Source organism: Erpetoichthys calabaricus, chromosome 2 (assembly GCF_900747795.2).
Source record: "Erpetoichthys calabaricus chromosome 2, fErpCal1.3, whole genome shotgun sequence".
Classification (NCBI taxonomy): Eukaryota; Metazoa; Chordata; class Cladistia; order Polypteriformes; family Polypteridae; genus Erpetoichthys; species Erpetoichthys calabaricus.
The window spans coordinates 250,922,507-250,937,543 of record NC_041395.2 but is presented as its reverse complement, the minus strand read 5'-3'; the positions used below and the strand labels follow the sequence as shown (position 1 = coordinate 250,937,543).

General features: G+C 37.2%; 1 protein-coding gene across 3 annotated transcripts; it reads right to left on the bottom strand.

The window, feature by feature from the left end:
- Positions 1 to 646: 646 nt before the first annotated feature.
- ccnj (cyclin J) lies at positions 647 to 13,553 on the bottom strand. 3 transcript variants are annotated; one of them, XM_028795344.2, is made up of 6 exons: positions 13,287 to 13,553; positions 12,523 to 12,617; positions 7,443 to 7,653; positions 2,120 to 2,419; positions 1,617 to 1,776; positions 647 to 1,217 (listed from the first exon to the last, which is right to left on the bottom strand). In XM_028795344.2, the coding sequence occupies exons 2-6, from the start codon at positions 12,589 to 12,591 to the stop codon at positions 845 to 847; spliced, it is 1,113 nt and encodes a 370-aa protein (XP_028651177.2). In that variant the 5' UTR covers positions 12,592 to 12,617; positions 13,287 to 13,553; the 3' UTR covers positions 647 to 844. The 3 variants fall into 3 exon arrangements, with proteins under 3 accessions (XP_028651177.2, XP_051778441.1, XP_028651178.2); XM_051922481.1 differs by lacking the exon at positions 13,287 to 13,553 and adding an exon at positions 12,798 to 13,270; XM_028795345.2 differs by lacking the exon at positions 13,287 to 13,553 and having other exon boundaries at positions 1,617 to 1,743; positions 12,523 to 12,784.
- Positions 13,554 to 15,037: the final 1,484 nt, after the last annotated feature.

The window sequence follows — 15,037 nt, the reverse complement described above, 5'->3', positions numbered from 1 at the left end:
TGGTTGGAAATGTTCAATATTCACTGGCGCATCTAAGACTGTACAGTAACCAATCCATCAGGAAGTTGAAACATTTTCAACTTTAAGAAAAAAAAAAACAAAACAAACAAACAAAAAAAAAAAATAACGCAACAATGCATATTCAAGTAATCGGTATGAAAGAATCAATTAAACCAGTACACTGTAATACTTCTGCAGTGATAATTATAATAAATATTTTATGAAGATTATTCTTGAGTGGAAGATTACATTCATTTCATTTGAGGTAGACTTGATCTAATACTGCAAACCATTTTGGTTATTAGAACCCAGAGTTGTCCTTATCCATTCAGCCTTCCTAAATGTACACATACATACATACCACCCAGATACTTAACTGTGTACAGTTTTCTAATTTCTATTATTTCAATCTGTATACAGATAAGAATTCCGTGGTTGCAGGTTTTCTGCTCTCTGCTCACCAGCAATATTAGTTAAAATAAAAAAAAAAAAAAAAAAAAAAAAAAAAAAAGCAAATCACAGTATCTCCAATATTAAAATCTTTTTAGGCATACATGTGAAAGAAAAAGTTAATGTTCAATCACTCATAGACTTCAATAATATTGCACATGCTGTTCAAGGATAGGTTACAGAATAATGCCAAATATTTTCTCTCTTTTTTTTTTTTTTTTTTTTTAAAAAAAAGCATAGGTTTGTTAAGCTTACACTTGACACATCTTCATGTAGTTCACAGAATGCTGTCCAAACCTGCAAATTTCAGTCTTCTTACTTAAATGTTAACATAAGAAAGGTTTTATAAACACTTTCTAAAAGGTATTTCCACAAGGTATTTTAGAGAGATGCATCACCTGTCGAAACAGGGTGCAGTACATGCATAGTGTCCATTAACTTGGTAGGCCCTGTTATAGGGCGCATTGACTTTAACATCCAAAGCAGCAGGTAGTGTCAGGCCAGTTACAGCTTGTATATGTCCATGAGGCTGAATACTGGCTTGTAAACCAGTAGTATGGGGCTGTATTGTGTATGCTGACAAAAGCTGCTGGCAGTTCTGTTGTTGATACTGGAGCGGTTGTCGAGAGATGTACTGGGGGACCGTCTGATGCATCTGTGGTGCAGCATTGACTTGGGTTTGTGCAGGAAACACTGTATGGCCAGTCTGGGAGTTTGGATGTTGAATTTTTTGTTTGTTTGCTTCTTTCACATCATTATCATGTGCACTGAAATACCAAAGAATTGAAACTAATTACAAAAGCAGAAAACATTTCAGAACTTGCATACTTTAAATCAGCATTTTTGCCCATTTTACTTTCTGGTAAAGTAGCACCCTACAATGACCATCTTTGTGACACACAGAATGGATACATGTAACTTCTTAAATTACTTAGTTAAATATCAGTTATGTTTAATTCATACTGTACTTTGAGATAATTACATCTGGATTAATCCTAAAGGTCCATCTAATTAAGCTGCTACTGACAACATAAAGCTGAAGCACACCAACTAAATATAATTCAGTCTTTATTATTGTAAACTAAGAATTTCTGATAAATATCTAAATAAACCAATATCTCTAAACATTAAAACAGCAAAACAGACTGAAATAGGAGTTTACTTACATTAACAATCGCTCTACACAGGGTATTAAAAGTTCCCAAGAATAGCCAGTAAGGCGGTGTAGTCGAGTTGGCCAAGTTGGTGATAGGCGAAGGATAATCCTTGAAGATCCTACACAAGCAGCAGCAACTAATGATGGAGCGTAATTTAAAAATACATGATCTGGTGAGAAGAATGCACAATATTAGTGATACTGCAGTACTATTGTAAATTGATCATACCTCACAAATTAAAGCAAAAAATGATATGCAACTTCACACACCAACAACTAAACAGCTCAATGTATAAATTGACTTTGTACATTTAATGCATCTGAAATTAATAATAGGCAACTATTCACAGAACACAAAAAGAACATTTTTACCACATGAAAGCAGATTCTAAAATAAAAACTGATATTGGGTTTATACTGTAAATATTAAAATTTGCATGGTATTTTATGATGTACATATTAAACCTGGTCTTAAAATTTTGATGTCTAAAATTAACTGCAGATAGCCAATACCTTGCAATGATACTTCAAGAAAGTAATCTCCATACTTTGCCATGTACAGTTTTGTTTTCTCCAGGCAAACCATTGGCCACCCATCATGTAGATCAGTTTCATGAACTGCAATTGATAGATAGTAGTCAATAAAGTGAGCAGCGGTGGGTAAATACAAGTTCCAATGAAAGGTCTCTAGCAGCAACAGTTCCATATGCAGAAGGCTTTGTTTTGTTAATACCAAGTTCATGTTGGTCATACAGCCCAAGCTGTTAAGTTGCTCAAGTTTAGGTACACGGTCTTCCTTTTCTTCAAATTTACCTTGCAAAGAGAAGAGGAAGCAATAAAAAGTATTTTTAGTATTTACAGTATTAAAACTATTAGCTTTATTATAGTGCTATATAAAGTATATGTTTAAATTATCAGAAAATAATTCATCTTCAACGTCTTTCTTTTTTGCTGCATTTGCATAAACTGCAAAGCACCTATTGTGATAGCCATGTCTGTCTGGCTTTATATCTGTCTATACGCATGAAATAACTCAGCCCCCCTACAAAATTAACCAATTTTCTAGAAATTGAAATTAAACTTAATATTCTGTGTGACTTCACCTACTAATTTGGCATTGTACCTTCACAGCAGTTACACCAACTTGCTTACTTTGTTTATTTTCCTATCTCCAATAGATACTACTGAAACCAAACAGTTCCTCAACACAAGTTAATTAAAAACCAGTAGACTGCGTGTGCAAGTAGAAAGTTGTGGTCAACAGCTGGTTGCGCACATGTGGGACCGCAAGTCCAGTTCAGTGTGTGCAGAACTGTCTGCATGCATCTCCCTCTCCACACCTTGGTGCCCTAAGAGCATTTAAGTTACCCGTTATGACTTATGAACCATAAGGCATGTAACCCATAGTGCAGAGAGTAAACAAACATCTAGTCAGTACTATTTACCTTACACTAATCCAAGCTCACAGCTCCATCATTTATACATAATGATTCACTATTTCATGGTCATTATACTTCACTAGGCACGGCCAGACGTCTTGGTGACAGGGACAGTCCTGATTTCAAGCTTCATTGCATCCGGAAAGTATTCACAGCGCATCACTTTTTCCACATTTTGTTATGTTACAGCCTTATTCCAAAATGGATTAAATTCATTTTTCCCCTCAGAATCCTACACACAACACCCCATAATGACAACATGAAAAAAGTTTACTTGAGATTTTTGCAAATTTATTAAAAATAAAAAAACTGAGAAAGCACAGTACATAAGTATTCACAGCCTTTGCCATGAAGCTCAAAATTGAGCTCAGGTGCATTCTGTTTCCCCTGATCATCCTTGAGATGTTTCTGCAGCTTAATTGGAGTCTACCTGTGGTAAATTCAGTTGGTTGGACATGATTTGGAAAGGCCACACCTGTCTATATAAGGTCCCACAGTTGACAGTTCATGTCAGAGCACAAACCAAGCATGAAGTCAAAGGAATTGTCTGTAGACCTCTGAGACAGGATTGTCTCAAGGCACAAATCTGGAAAAGGTTACAGAAACATTTCTGCTGCTTTGAAGGTCCCAATGAGCACAGTGGCCTCCATCATCCATAAGTGGAAGAAGTTCGAAACCACCAGGACTCTTCCTAGAGCTGGCCGGCCATCTAAACTGAGCGATCGGGGGAGAAGGGCCTTAGTCAGGGAGGTGACCAAGAACCCAATGGTCACTCTGTCAGAGCTCCAGAGGTCCTCAGTGGAGAGAGGAGAAACTTCCAGAAGGACAACCATCTCTGCAGCAACCCACCAATCAGGCCTATATGGTAGAGTGGACAGACGGAAGCCACTCCATAGTAAAAGGCACATGGCAGCCCGCCTGGAGTTTGCCAAAAGGCACCTGAAGGACTCTCAGACCATGAGAAAGAAAATTCTCTGGTCTGATGAGACAAACATTGAACTCTTTGGCGTGAATGCCAGGCGTCACGTTTGGAGGAAACCTGGCACCATCTCTACAGTGAAGCATGGTGGTGGCAGCATCATGCTGTGGGGATGTTTTTCAGCGGCAGGAACTGGGAGACTAGTCAGGATAAAGGGAAAGATGACTGCAGCAATGTACAGAGACATCCTGGATGAAAATCTGCTCCAGAGCGCTCTTGACCTCAGACTGGGGTGACAGTTCATCAATCAGCAGGACAACGACCCTAAGCACACAGCCAAGTTATCAAAGGAGTGGCTTCAGGACAACTCTGAATGTCCTGGAGTGGCCCAGCCAGAGCCCAGACTTGAATCCGATTGAACATCTCTGGAGAGATCTTAAAATGGCTGTGCACCGACGCTTCCCATCGAGCCTGATGGAGCTTGAGAGGTGGTGCAAAGAGGAATGGGCGAAACTGGCCAAGGATAGGTGTGCCAAGTTGTGGCATCATATTCAAAAAGACTTGAGGCTGTAATTGCTGCCAAAGGTGCATCGACAAAGTATTGAGCAAAGGCTGTGAATACTTATGTACATGTGATTTCTCATTTTTTTTATTTTTAATAAATTTGCAAAATCCTCAAGTAAACTTTTTTCATGTTGTCATTATGGGTTGTTGTGTGTAGAATTCTGAGGAAAAAAAATGAATTTAATCCATTTTGGAATAAGGCTGTAACATAACAAGTGATGCGCTGTGAATACTTCCCGGATGCACTGTATATGTCCCAATGAGTAACTGAAGAATATTGAATTGTTTGAACAGGCTGCCCATCTAATAAAATATTGCCCTGCTGAAACAATCATCACAATGTATTTAGAAAAGTGCATACAAAACTCCCAAGGGGATCCTTGCTTACCGCAGCTCCAATATATGCATAATAGCATGGTCAAAACACAGATGGGGAAAGCCTAATTAAGAACTCGTCTTAAATTTGAACAGCATCGTGTGACCAAAAACCTGAACAAAATGCCATTTGATTCCACTTTTAACAATGTGTAGAATCATGGTGGGTTTTTTCCCCCCTTCTAAAAAACTCATGCTCTGAACCTTCTTTGTTGATGATGAGATAAAGCATACATTAAACAAATGAGGATGGGCTTTATGTGAGCACATACAAGTGTCTCAGTTGAGGACTTAGAAAATCTGGACACAGTATAATATACTATTACAGCCCCACATTAAACAGATGTTCATAATGGCCACTTGCTCAGAGAAAGTTTTCCTTTTAGTTTGGTTATTCCCTAACTCGTCATAACTTTGCAAGTCCCATTTCAAGAAAATTAGTACAGCCAGACAAGCACAAGCAAAGATGAAATTACAAAACTTTTTATGTAGGTTAATTGCCAATTGCAAATTGTCACTGTTTGTGAATATATGGGGTGTGTGTGTGTGTGTGTGTGTGTGTGTATGTATGTATGTATGAAAGTGGTCTTAAATGAACTAGAGTCCTGTCCAGGCCCATTTTCAGCCTTATGCCCAATCCTGGCCAGATAGCCGTAGGACCCTGCAACCCTAAAATGGATTGAGAAGGTACTATAATGGGGGTCTTCGACTGCAACAGTAGCCCTCCAGGACTGGAGTCTGTTTTCATTCTAAACCTTAACTTAGTTACCAATATTTCAGCTTATTAACTCAATTGCCTTAATTTTAAATTGACTTCTTAAGACTCAAACCCCTTATTTGTTTTTCCCTTAATTAGCAGCAAACAATAGAGAGATACAAAATGAGCCAACACATGACAAGCAACCGGTGTCCATCATACAATATCTGAAAAGAGAGGTAAAGGTATCATTAATGTTGGTCTGCTCAGGTCCAGAAATTTGACATTGTTCTTAGAAAACAGTTTTGGAAATGAAGCAATTCAGAGGACTGGATCTTAAAAAAACAAGTCAATTAAAATGAAGAGAAAAAGTTTTTGCTGCGAATTAACTGGTCACTACTTAGGAAATGGGTTAGAATTCAAACCTACAGCCACAGTAGCACTCAGACCAAAATTAAGACCCTGGTTCTGGAGCCTACTTCCACAGCTCTTGAATGAACCTGAATATTGTGCCAGGTGTACATTTTATAACTTGCTTCATGTGCCGTCTATCCTAGTGTGTGAAATTGCCTTTAGGTGTGGTCTTCAACATGATGTAAAACACATGGGGTAAAAAGTTCAACATGCCATTTACAAAAATGCATTTTTCTCTGCAAGGAAATAACAGATTTGAGCTTTTTAAAAAGTCTTCAATTAATTCTAATCATCAATTAACCTTGGCCTCAAATATGGTCTGACAATTAAAGTACTTCAAACAGAACTCTAGTTTTGTATTTGGTAATGTTTAAAGCAGTAAACAACAGTAGTTATGTCTTCCAGGCTAAACACATGACTTATTCTTCAATGAGTATATCTGTACTCAGCATTTACTAATTTAAAAAAAAAAAAACACCTCGCAAACATATGCAGTTTTTAATATCTGGAAAACATTTGAGATTAAATTGCTTAGAGATCTTTATATAGACAACATCTTTGCATCCTATGAACAATTACATTCCAAATTTAAATTTCCCAGCAACACATTTCTTTCACTATCTTCAAATTAGAAACTTTGTTAAACAGAACCTGCCCGATTTTCCCTCATCTCCCACCTTCCTCTACGCTGGAAAAAATATTGCAGTCTCGAGGACTCCGACAGCATTTCTGCAATATATAAAAATATTTCAGTCCCTCCCTTTCAAAGATCCAAGAGCACAATGGGAAAATGATCTCTCACTGAACATATCAGAAAAGGAGTGGAAGGTAGCAATGCAGAGAATTCATTCGAGCTCCATATGCACAAAGCATACTGGAAGAATCCTAACTCTCCTATTCTAAGTCAGTGGATAACTGATGTTTTATATTATTTGAAATTGGAAAAAATCAAATTCTCACTTAGAGGATCTGTGCAGAACTTTTTCAAAACCTGGCAGGATCTAATCAATAATATTTTAGAATAAGCTCTTAAAGCACTGAGGAAGTAGAATAGATAGAGATACTTTATTAATCCCCAAGGGGAAATTCACTCCCCATTTCTTTTCCTTCTCAATTTATCTGTATCCGCCTGTTAAAAATAGTAAAAATAAATAAATTGAAGAATTTAAGTTTTACTCTGTAGGCCATGCTCTCTTTCTCAGGGGTGGGGGTTGATTTGTTTTCAATCATTTTTTTTTTTGTAAAAATTGATCTATTTGTATGGAATGATTACAATAAAATTATATATATATATATATATATATATATATATATATATATATATAAACACACACAAACACACCACACGGACACACACACACCATAAACAATAAAGACAAATTCTACACATGGAGGGCAGACAAAAAGTGCAGGTTATATTTTACTTACTAGCCAAAAGCAAGCAAGAGAGAGCCACCACATGGAGCTGTTGGACAGAGATGTCATAGCGATCCATAAACAAGTCCAATAAGTAGACAGCAAGATGCCTAGCTGCTGGGCAGAGTCTGAAGCGATTGCTTACTATGGCTATCAAGTCTGCAAAGTAACGCCTGAGGTTAAGCTGTGGAGACTGGCCTTTGTAAGATGGCAATTTTAGCTCCTACAAAAATAAAGAAAACCTGTTAAATCCTTAAGTACATTAGGACACCATACATGGTTATAGCAGAATACAGTTTTAAACATACTTTAACAAACTCAGAGGTGTAAACAAACAAACAATGGCAGAAACCAACCATGAATAGGAACAACAGGGCCTACTCTTCCATAGACCCATATTCAGCACAAAGTACTACGCGTATAGGAGGGAGGAAAATCAAAATACTCAAAGTCAATAAAGATAGAGCAGAAAAATCCAGATAGACAGCAACATGGGGTGGGACTCTTTGAGGTAATAGCACTAACAACTGCATTTCTTTTTTAAAAGTAGAGTTCAACCAAACTAATTTTTTAAAGCAAATAAATGGTCCACGGTTTGACACCAAAACAGGATACCAATTCCTTTATGCCACACTTTCAGAGCTAAGTTAACCCATACTGTGCTGCATAATTAAATCCTCCCACAAATTTCTGAAGAATTCCATTGTGAACCTGGGAACATTCAAATACTACTGTAATCACTTTGAGAAATACTGTATGTAAACAAAGAATCATCTAGTTATAAGGAAATTTTTTCTTTGGAAAAACCAAGAACATTTTCAAGATATACTGATCAGGGAAAAAATAAAAAAAACAATTAAAATTATACATCTCGTTCAATTGGCTCATCTGTCTATAGGAAGCACTTTATTTGGCAAAGTCAAATGGCTGTAGTGTCTGTCCCATATTCCAATACTAGTATGCTGAAGAAAACTAGTATGAGCAAATGCAATTGGAGAGAAGCAACATTCATGGATCATCAGCAAGTAAAATTACAGCACAACACTGAAGTCTAGCAAACTACTGTTTCTACTTTTAGCACATTTACACTAAAGGTGGAATCACACTACAGAACTCAAAAACTTCTATCTGGTGAGAATATAAACTTTAAAGGGTGTCAGATTAAAGAATTAGGAATCGCCGGATTCGAGTAATTACACAATTCGTTCACAACTTTTTGCCAAGGTTCCAGAATTGAAAGTTGCACCATCAAAGTACTGTAATGTTGAATTATTTTGGCAGCAAGTCAAAACCTTAGAATAACAGAAAATCATGGTCAATCTTTGTTTTCCACTTTGTCAAAACATGTAAAACAAGAAACACTAAACATAATCTGAGATGGCTCTAAAGTTCAACAAGTCTCCCCTCCATTTGCACAGGACAAAATGCTTACCCATAGCTTGTGGGCATTTCTGAGGGAGAGCTCATTGGCTGTTAACTCTCACAGGATTACTGCAGCAGGCTGGCCTCTGAAGTGAAACTAGTTTGGTTTTAAATGGCATTTCTTTAAATGGTTGAGGCTTAAAACTTTGAATACCTCTCAGATGCATTATGTGTTGAAACTTTTCTACTAATGTTTACAATATTGTAATCCTGCTTATTTTCTTGAAGCAAACACAAGAAAGATGACAAATCAAAATTGATGGATCCATTCATCATTTAATCAGAATCCTTAAACCCACCTTATGAAATTATGGTGCTTTATGCAAGTGGTAACATGTCCTATTTGTAGGCACATTATTGCTATCAAAGCTGCTTAAAACTTGTCACTTAGCAGTAACTGGAGATACACTAAGCCAGAATTACACTACATTAGAGATAGCCATAGCTTTCATTTACATAATCTTAAAGCAATCACAGGAAGTTGTACACCATCACAGCACACATCCATTCTCATCAAATATAGTGCGACAACTTCAGTGATTCAGTCATAATGCTCTTATGATTTGCTAAAAACAAAAACCAAGTGCCTGTGAAAGAAATGCAGTTGCAAAGCTGAAGGTGGATATATAACAGCTTTCTTTATCTTCACTCAGCCTGCTGCGAAGAAAGTAAATCAGCATAAAGTCAACTGATTAAGTGTTCATTCCGAGACACGTAATCCATCCAGACCACATAATTTTTTATCATTAAAATTCCAGATTATTACCAATGACTGGCCTGGACCATGATTTTTTTTTTTTTTTTTTTTTAAGTGTTGAGAGAATTGCCAAATGTCAATTGTTTTGACTGAATTATGGATAATAGTATCCAAGTTTCATTAACAGTTATGGAACTCTTCATAAATTTCTCCCAGTTTTAATTTATTAGCTCAAGGTTGTTTTTGGAACACAAGATGCAGTAATACTTTTGAGACATATCATTATGGAATCCTAAAATCTACAAATGTTCCTCTTGTTTAACTATTCAAAAAATAATGGATTCAGTTGAACCATATAGTGCCTGTATCCATTAGGACTTCCTCCATGTTGATATTTTCTTTAACTTTCCTCCGGTTGTTGATGCTGAAGGTTGGCCTGATCAGTTGTCATCTTTCACAGAAGTTCTGACACAAGGAAAAAAAAAACCAACAACTATCCTCCCTCTTTATAGTGGAAGATGGTATGCATTAACTAGACAATAAATCATTAAATGGCATATTGCTCCCTAGTGTTACTCATGCTACCACTGAATGTGTTAACAGTGTTGAGCATTCTTGTTTACTTGTCTATGTTCTGAAACAAGAAGCATACACCATACATTCCATAAACATTTATATCACATTTTAGTATACACATTGCCCACTTGCAAAGTAAGCACTACAGAATTCCTCTTTTGGGGTCAGGTTCAAAACTTTTTGATAACCCCCCCCCCCCCCCCCCACACACACCCACACGTACATTTGGCTATACAAATCAATTTCAGAACAATACTGGATGTAGTCCTTTGTTGTAAGGAATACAATGTAGGAGATTCAGCAGTACTTGAATGTTATTGTCAGTTAAAGCCTCACATTTGACAGTTATAACCTCAATTATAAGAAATAATCAATTCAGCCTTTTAAATGTATACAGTATATCCAGAGACAGTGCTATAAAATACATTTTGGTGAAAGTATTTGAATTGTATAACAATACAAAACACTGGCTAACTCTTTAGCTTCTAATTTTGTACAAGGTGAAATACATATACACTCAAAATGTTAGGAGGTGAAAAACAAATTCACAAATTTTAATGTAGGAATAAATATTCCAACAGTCCGATATATTTAAATTACACACGTATTCTGAACCGGATTTCCTCAGTACAGAGTTGTAAGGAGCCACAAGCAAGGAGTATATTGTAGAAGTGAGGCTGGGCAAGAGGATGGAATATACAGCAACTGGCCACTCAAACAAAAATTCCCAGTTTAGAGTAGTCCATGCACTGTTGACTGTACCCCAGGTCCCTATAGAAATTTCAGCATGAACAAGACAAGAGGTCATCCCACCCTGGATCTAAATAAATCCAAAGCATTGTACAGGGAATACCATTATACAAAATAAATTGTTTTCAACCCACCCCACCAGGACATTAACATTGAAATGTTCAGAACTACACTCATAATACATCTGCTACCCTTCTGCCAATGCAAACTGCATCAGTGGTAACCAAGTCCACTGTAGATAAATGCAAAAGACATGCAAGTATTCTTAGTATATGAAACTGTGCCCCTGTACTGGATTAAATGGGTTTGTCAACAGACTGATGCACCACTTGCCATTGCTAAAATATTACATTTTACTTAAACATACTGTATTTGTTGGAGATTCTTCTATATATTCACTGTATCAAACTACCGACTACTGGTCCCCAATTGCACCTGGCATTAAAATGTGTCCAGTGTTTGCATCATGTCCATACAGAGAGCCAATATCACCCTCCCCACACAAAATTCCAAAAAAAACTTACTCTCAAATGGTTGTTAGATGTGGATAGAAAATGCATTTGCATTTAGACTTGTCTTAAAGGTAGCCAGTATATGTTCTCGACCATCTCCATTTCCTATCACAAGTTCATTTACTCATGACATTTAAAATTTAGTCAATTGCTAACTTAACTCAAATCGACAAATGTACAGGTTAATGCAAGGTGTAAAGGGGGGCATTGTATTCCATCATAAGCACTAAGTTTCATGCACAAAATAATGAAAAAAAAACATTTTTTTGCCCATCAACATGAAAAATGAAAAAGTTCGTTTGGGAATGTGATTCTAAGAGTTATTTCCATTAGTTGTGTATAAAAATTAAGTAGCAAGGTAAGTAGCATGGTGTAGTGGTTAAGGCTTTGGACTGCAAACCTTGAGGCTGTGGGTTCAAATCCTGCTATGGACACTGTGTGATCCTGAGCAAGTCACTTGACCTGCTTGTGCTCCACTAGGAAAACCAAAAGTAAAGTAACCAATTGTATCATAAATGTTGCAAGTCGCCTTGGCTAAAGGCATCAGCCAAATAAGTAAATGTAATGCAATCAAAAAGAACAAAAACAATGTCATATAGCACTTACCTTACTTTCCTGAACACTCTCAACTAGCTTATTACAGATTTCTGAGTCGGTAAAATCATTTGAAAAAATGAAAAATACAAGACAAATTTGCAAAATATAAAAATGTAGAATTTTTTGCTAGCAAAATTTGAATGTTGCAGCATGCTTCAGCCTATGATGAACACTTGGAGGAAAAAAAAAAAACCTCCATTACAGAACCCAGCAATTAAGATTTAGAAAAAGAGATGCATCATAAGGAACTCAATTTTAGATCAGTAACAACATTTTTTGATTAATAACAAGTATTAACAAAACGATTTTTTTAAAACAAGCATTGCAAGCTTTTGCAGATTTTATGGCTTTTAAATTAGCCCTTAATATGAAAGAAATCAGAGGGTGGTGGATGGCAGGGGTCAATGTTTATAAAAAAATGAAAGAGTTAAACAACATGCATTAAACTGGACAGCAGTGCCAATATACCACTTGCTGGAGCAAATCAAAAAGTTACAAATTAAATTGTCAGTACATCTCTTAAATGTGTTCAACCTACTTTACTGCGGAGAGCCTGGTATATGTCTGCAGCCAGTTGTCCTTTCCACCATTGGCCCTGAAGCTCCATGGGAGTATCAAGATGTCCAGCAGGTCCTGAACACAAAATCGTACGCTAAGTGTTATTCATGCGAAATGCACTTTTATTTCACCTCAGGGTCCCTACTTGAAAACACTCGTACGGAACCTCAGAGATCACAATTATTGAGTCTCAAGCAGTTAACTAAGTTTCTACCTTCCTCCCACCCAACAATTCCAAGCATCAAATCTAAGTACCTTACAACTTCCTTTATTCGACTTCAAGACGTGGAATAGATCTACCCGGGTTACTTTAGTCCAATATAGCAACCCATCAGCTTCTCCCAACTCCCTCTTTTCGAGTCTGTTATTGCAATTTGCAGGTCTTCACAACTTCTGATGATAATAATCATTATCAACCCTACATTGAAATCAGACGGAGGCAATCCATGAAACGACCACGCGTACTTAACTTTTCCTCTTTAATGCAGTTCCTAATTTAAAGAGTTGACAAACCGATGGCACAAAGAGCACGGCCTCCAATCATAGCAAATCGGGAAAGGCTGTAGACGCCGATGGAACAGTGAGGATCGCAAAGCACTCACCGTACAAGTAGATGACAAAAGCTGCAGCAGCCACCAACCAACACTGAGAAACTGAGCAGCGAAGGCGTTCTCGTTTAAACTTAAACCACATCTGCTTTTAGTTTGTTGTGAAAAAAGAAAAATCAACAAAACAAAAACTTACCTTTATAAAGACATTCCTGCGATTAACCCATTAAATACTGTTAACGCCGATTAAAAACTTTTCTTCGTCTTTTTCTTGAAAGGAGTTTTAGCCTGGCTTGATTTGATTTTTTCTCTGAAGCTGCTTCAGACGCTGCTCTTTAGCTAAACGCTCCATGTAAAACTTTATTCAGTCTTCACACACACAGTTACTTTTCGCCCCATTGTTAAAGGGCTCACTCAGTCAGCGGAGTAACATCAACAGCCAAACACATGCCGGGGAGGTTCTTACCAATCCGCAGTCCCCTTACACCTCCCGTCTGGACCGGCCTACCAATCATCAGTTGAGATTTATACATGTCGACGAGCAGCAGCAATTCGGGGCCACAACTGCTGGCGAGAGAAGTACTGTACAGTGAATGACTGAACCTCCGCGGCTTCCGTTGGCGAACCTTAAGTTTTTTTGAAGATTCGATCTTTCACTTGGTGCAGAATATGCAGCAGCATTCAACTCTCAAGTAAACTATATCACAAATAAGATCACAATGAAAAGGAGATATTACTTGTATAAATGTTTTCAACTTAAAGTAAGTGAAAAAGGCAGTGAATCTAGATATCCCCGTTTCCACCCCACTTTGAGCCCAGGAAAGCCAACAGTGACACCTGAACTGTAGTTGCCCGAACATCTTAAACTATGCGTTTATGTCTTATACGAAACACTGCAGAAAAATCCACAAGGGCAGTTAAGTATCTTAGATTTAAACCTAGCGATATAACATTCAGTATCATGCAGCGGTAGTTGAGGTACCAGAATCGAGTATAGGGTGCTCCACAATTTGCCACGCTGCCCACTAAATTGCATTTAAGGGTTTCAAAGGTTTGCTGTGAACCCTGCTCCACATGGAAAAAATGTGATTTTATTTGATGTATAGTTCTTTTACCCTTTGCTTTTGTTTGAGTTCTGTTTTTATCAGGCTACATCACTGCAAATTTGGCGCCAAAGTGAGTGTTAAACATACAATTTACCATTCCCGTTTCCTGCAAAAAATTATATGGAGTAGCATTTGTACCATTACACCTACTTGCATTACAGTATTTAGTATGACTTTTAAAAAATTCACTAGCTGTGCTATCTGTCTAAGACTGTTTGAAATGTAAGCAATCAATGTAGACCTCAGCATTAACATTTTCAGTGCACCATGCAATGCATACAGTATGCCATTAGGTATGGGATTCGTAAAAGCAGTGTTAATATTTTGTATTTGGTTACCAGAGGTGCAGGTTTCATGCCAAACTGGGCCATTTTTGAATGCAGGTTTGATTCGATGGTGTGTGCTTTTTTTGTTCTGTTTTCAAAGGAAATGCCGCCGGCCACATCAACAGTGGAGAAGGCCCTCTCTACCCGGACTTTGATATCAGCAAAACTCTTAAGGTGAAATGTCAGCAATGCCAAAACTCCAAGGGGAAAGTCAAATCAAAAAGTTTTAATTGTTCCCTCAAAAATAAAATTTTCTTGCAAATCCTCCATCACTCCAGCCTTTGAATGTTTAGTGGAAAGTAACCAGACTTTTGTATCCCAAATCTTTGCTTCAACTCAGGGAGACAATGTAGCACATTAAAGCTAACAACTATAAGTCTTACGATGGGTAGACATTTTTTAATGTAGTTATACCTATTCTTGCTTCTACGCACGCAGTATTTTATAAATCACTGACAACCACACAACATAAAATGCACCCCCCTGCTTAACTGTTGGCAAATTCTCTCCCATAT

Excerpts from the sequence above, each read along its gene's own strand:
- ccnj (XM_028795344.2), bottom strand. The coding sequence starts at position 12,591 with ATGGAGCTTCAGGGCCAATGGTGGAAAGGACAACTGGCTGCAGACATA. Across the intron at positions 2,420-7,442 it reads CTCTTGCTTGCTTTTGGCTA|GTAAATTTGAAGAAAAGGAA; the intron begins GTAAGTAAAATA and ends TCTCTTTGCAAG. Across the intron at positions 1,777-2,119 it reads TCTTGAAGTATCATTGCAAG|ATCATGTATTTTTAAATTAC; the intron begins GTATTGGCTATC and ends TCTTCTCACCAG.